At 42.1% G+C, this 5471-nt stretch overlaps 1 protein-coding gene across 3 annotated transcripts in view; it reads right to left on the minus strand.

Moving 5' to 3' along the window:
- The window catches only part of LOC109466026 (laminin subunit gamma-1-like), a 58829-nt gene that overhangs the window by 22281 nt on the left and 31077 nt on the right, over window positions 1–5471 (minus strand). For all 3 annotated transcript variants that reach the window (XM_019763554.1, XM_019763553.1, XM_019763555.1), the window contains 2 exons: window positions 584–772; window positions 105–222 (listed from right to left, as the gene is read on the minus strand). In XM_019763554.1, the coding sequence (XP_019619113.1) occupies window positions 105–222; window positions 584–772 (307 nt within the window). The remainder of the gene's footprint in view (window positions 1–104; window positions 223–583; window positions 773–5471) is intronic.

Consider the following 5471-nt stretch of genomic DNA (forward strand, 5'->3'; position numbering starts at 1 on the left):
ATGAAAGCTGCAGCAATTTTACTGTAAATGGATTAAAATGGAATAAGAGCATGACTAGAACTTCTTTCAGAGAGAAAATGAAAGTTGGCAAAAGTTATACCCACCTGCAGCCAGCCTCGCTCAGGCCGAAGTGCCCGTCCTGACAGCGGTCACACTTGTCCCCTCCCACCCCGGGTTTACATTGGCAGCGTCCCAGGGGGTCGCACTGCTGCTGGATGGATCCTGGGAAGGACAAAGTTCAGCCAATCAGGATCAGTGACACATGCACATGGCTCTGTTTACCTCACATATTTCTACCCTTGACAGATCTCAACCAATGCCTATGGCAAAGGGGAAGGTTCTATCAATCTGCAGGCATCCCAACACCAGTAATATCATTGAACGAAAATGTACAACTTTTTTTCGAAGTTAGGGAATAATATTTTGTGTGCCAAACATCAAACAATATTTTTCTTGTCAACCAGTCCAGGAAGATCTGAACATCCTTTCAGACAGAATCTTGCCACCATGTTTTCTCAGAAAATGTTCCTCTGACATCCTGCCTATCCTTATCTCAAAACCAGCAGGGTTAAGCCAGACATACCGAGAGGGTTACAGTTGCAGGGCTGACAGGGGTCGGTCTGCTGGGCCCTGTAGTAGTACTCCAGGCAGCGCTCACAGTTGGGTCCAGCCGTGTTCTGTCTGCAGCCGATGCAGCGCCCGCCGTGCCCTGTCCGTCTGTACAGGTCCGAGTCAAACTCACAGCTGTCCGCCAGGTTATTACAGTTGCAGGCTGGAAGGGAAGATATGATATGTCAGACAAGAATCTTCCTAATTGACCTTGGTTTACTGACAGTGTTCCCCCAGGATGTTTTTCAATGAAATGGTGGATACTGTTGATAGAGTGGACACACCTGGAAAGTACATTGCTCATCATATCCATAGTTCCAAGTAAAAATACAAAGCAATGATGGTGACAAAATACAAGCAGAAACATCTAACTTGTCTTAACAAGTTGTTCATTTTAATCACCTTGCAATGACACTGCATGGCTATGTCTTATATTTTCTACATGTGCCACAAAAAATGCCATTACTGACATAGCTTTCTACTTAGAAAAGCATGTTTCGCCCTGACACAGTGACAGACAGCACCTCCAATGCACCATGGTCACCTTGAATCTCGTCCTTTGCACTTTAAAGCATGGCTGCCGTTTTGTTATGTTAGGACATGCCTGGCATTTGGAATTTACGGTCCTTGTGACCTCAAGGGCACTGCAAGTCCAGATGGGAACTTTTATTTGAAACTTTCCTTTCCAGTGCAACTACCTCTACATATTTGTTAGTGTAGAACAATTCCACAGTAGTGGAAGAACACCTGTTGGACAGATATTATGTTTAGACCCAAAACAGGCTTACTTCTAATGACATATAGTTCAGGCATTTACCATGTCTTCCTTGGTTAGTTGCTAAGTCTTACTTGAGCACACATGACATTTTAAGGCTGAGCTAGGAAGACACAGAGCCTGACCCTGGAAGAGACAACAGATAAATAGCAAAGATAATACAGGAGGAACTGTATTGTACAACACAAAACCTCTTGTCTTTTGATATATACATATATTCTGAAACTTACATTTTTATCTGGTTATGCCAGCAATGTTCCGTGTACTGACCTTGGAAGTGTCATGTTTCCCAACCTTGTGGTTAGCATTCCTACAGGTTTAACATCCTTATTCTCCACCATGCCCACTCAACGGACACACCGCTATGTTAAATTCATAAGGAGATCCTGTTAGACAGTTGGAACTCTCAGTAGCTATACGGCACCATGGTACAAGCCCTGCATCATAAGTAGGCAAGGGTGAATCCCTGCAACTGGTATCCCATTTTATGTGTTTCCTGTTATGTGTAGAAATCTGTCTCACTCAACAATGAACTTGCTTCTTGCTTATGGCAAAACAAAAGAGGTAGTGTAGATGTAACAAACAATACCAAACATTGCAACAATGCAGGAGAAACACTGTCCTGAGGGAACCAATACCCACAGCGAGTTATCAAAGTGTTCTATGCACCACTGCACAAATATTCAGCAACAGGTTAATAATACGGCTATACCATTATGCGCTATGATTAAAACCGCCATCAACTAATGCGCCATATGGGTCTCCTGGGTCATCCAGACATTCATCATGCTTACACCCTTCCCCTGTACCAAATAAAGAGAAGTCTCTGGAACATGTACTGCAAAGTTTGACTGATTACCACTCCGTGCAGGTCAGCAATTCAATAATATTGACACTGACAGGGACTTTTAGTGACAAACGCTCCGTCTCCTCCAAGGTTTAATTCGGTTACGGAGGCAAAGCTGCGCCTGCGACCCCTTCCCAAATCAGATTGGTCGCTGCCGTGCCTGCCACAGTAATTTAATCCATGTGTGTGTGATGTGCGCGGTGGGGGATGTGTCATAAAGGCGTAACTTAATAAAGGCGGGAGATGTAATCCATTATGCCATATGCAGTTGAGGGGAGAGAGGTCTGGGGACATCATAACAACTCCTCCTCTGATCATGCCTGACTTTCGGTCTTAACATGATAAGAGAAAGTACCTGCAAAATATAACAGAGGGTCACAACAGCCTTGCCTCTGGAGGTAAAGGAATGATGTGGCAGGTGTATTTCACGGCTGTTAATTTAATTTCGCTGGCTTGTGTCTAGACATGACCTAATATTCAGCTGCTCTCAGCAGTCGTATTTTCCTGAACTTTGAAGTCATTTTCTCTTGTGCAGCTACTTCAATACATCTGTGCCACAGTCTCATTTTCTACCTATAGGCTAGAACATTATGCTGAACTATGTCTAGAACATAATATTATGTAGATTGAAAGATCATAAAATTGCCTTTTTATTAAAAATTGAACATAGATATACAGTAACGACATTGTAACATTTAACTGCCAGTATACTGATCGTAACCTTGACTAGAAAACAGTCTCTATGCTGACATCGATACCATAGATTTAACCATACAGATGCCTGCAGGTAAAAATCTATTCCAGGAGGGTCCAAGAGTCAATAATTTGGTTTCTGCATCAGAACTTGGCTTCCTGCCACTGCCCTAACTAGGTTATAGGCAGGAAATAGAAGTCAGAGAAGCTTCTCTTGATGTTGGTCACATAGTAAAGATCACTGGCTCAGATGAGTCTGATGTGGTGCACCTCTGCATGGCAAATTGTACCGAGGAAGAGTGAAACGCACCGCTACACCAGATAATTGGCAATTTGTGATTCACAGGCTGCATGTTAACCATAGGTTTTCCTCAGAAATGTCAAGTGTTTTCCAAAGGACAGATTTTCCATGTCAGGACATTTGTCTACCCTGGGGGAGTAAAATCAGTTTACCTGTGAACAATTTGATTTCGCATGAATCAAATCTTCTTGACTCGAATTTCGATGGATCATGTACACACCCGCTTGACTTGACTTTGCTTGACTTTTCCAAGGGCAAATTCATGTCGAAATCTCAGGAAACAATCAATTTTTTTACGATGCTCCACATTAACTTAAATTTTTCATTTGCTCATATAATAGCTACTAGTATTACATTATTTATTTTATATACTGCCCTTCCCTATAAAGTTAGTTTAAGTCAAAATCCCTCCTAAAACTGTTTAATTTTGTATGCTTTAACAGTAGCATGTAGCATGGATGAAACAAAATTCTACCTACCTAAATACATTTCCTAGTGGCAGTCTTACATTTGAAAAGTGAGGCCAAATTGAAACCTACAGGTCTGTCCATCAACCCCAACCTTATCTTTGTTAAGAGATAGCTGGTGTAATTACTTCTGAGAGGTGCATTACTCTTGGTAATGTCCTCAGATTACAGTGAATTGTCACCCCGTCCACTTAATAAAGACCAGGTCTTGTGTCCCCAAACACAGGGAGGACAAACATACATCCTCAGACCTACTTTACTTGTTGACTCAACACGCATCTTCTCTTTGTCAGTAAAGAAAACAAACTAATGATCGACTTGTCATCCATTCAACATAAAAGGAAACTATTAAAGTAACATAATATTGAAGACATACATCATACAAGTACATGTATGAGTCTTTTTGGCCCGACAAAAGGTCTCCAGGGACCAATCAAGTGAATTATGTGAGTTTATCAAAAAAAGGTCTGGAAGAACTGTTCCATACACAGGTGCATCTCATTGAACTAACCCCACGACACAGGACATACACAAGTATATCCATCTTCCTAACCCTGCATCTGTGGGCAAGGTCTCTGTGAGTTGTCCACCGGAGGTTTGTGCCATATTCCACCTCTACCAGGTGCAGAATCCACAGTTTTTCTACCCATTACCTGCAGCTGACCTTTGACTACCACATGGACCTGCCCTGATCACTCAGAGATCACCTCATCACCTACTTTAGCTCCCAGATCAAATTAATCTGGCTTGATAGGATCATTCTTCTTGTTCAGAGTTTCCTGACAACAATTTACATTCAGGGAAAATTCAATTTGTAGCCTTGTAACAGGAGAAGGAAATTCTAGAAAGCAAGGCAGCTTGTCTAAATACTGCTTGGTGGGAAAGGTCCAGGACCCCAAGTTGCGGCCATTACAAGGTGCTCTGGAAGTACCAAATGTAGTATGGCCTGGGTCAGAAATGTGAACCACTGCAATAAGTCTTACTACTGCAGGTAATGAGCAGCTTAATGATGTCTTTGGTCCGTTATCAGTTAGTTATACCCCTGGCAGAATTGATAAGGTACAGCTGGTGAAAATCTTGAAAAATTATATGACAGAATCTCATCAACAACTTCCAGAGTCTTCTCTCTAAGGATGTGGTGACCCAAGGTTCTGGGAAGTATTTTGTTGACTGTATACAAACTGTATACAAAATTACCTGTGTGGTTTTGGTGCTCTTCTTTCATTCAGCTGGAGTTCTGGGTTATGTACACATGCTAGCCTCCTTTCATCCCTAAAACCATCTGCATATCCTGTCCTACATAAGCTGCTGCTATAATATTTTGTTTTGACTCCCCCAAGTATCCCTTAGGTTACAGAACAGACCAGATGTCAACTGTTGGGGCTGCCCTCCCCCTCCCACACTCCCAGCTAAAGGTGTACAGTTACCTGTAGGAGTAGGGAAACCTGTGGGTGGTGGGAACAACCCACCTTCTAGACACACCACTTCCTGTGCCCACATTCCCCACATAAGACACTCTACTAGCCAACCTATCATGGAAAAATTCTCCATTCTCATGTTACATACCTGTTCTACTGGTTTTCATTGTCTTGTACATTTTGTTAGCATCAGAAAACATTAATTCCTTTGGAACAGGTGATGGTCTCATGCTTAATCTCTTTGATTGATCTTTGATAATATTTTCTCATTTCCTACATTTTTCTCTCCGAAAACATTTTGGGGCAAAAATAACAATGCATTATGTGGGTTTGAGCACAGTCCTATAGAAGATGCAAGTGC

Source organism: Branchiostoma belcheri, unplaced genomic scaffold (genome assembly GCF_001625305.1).
Source record: "Branchiostoma belcheri isolate BF01 breed outbred unplaced genomic scaffold, Haploidv18h27 scaffold16, whole genome shotgun sequence".
NCBI lineage: Eukaryota > Metazoa > Chordata > Leptocardii > Amphioxiformes > Branchiostomatidae > Branchiostoma > Branchiostoma belcheri.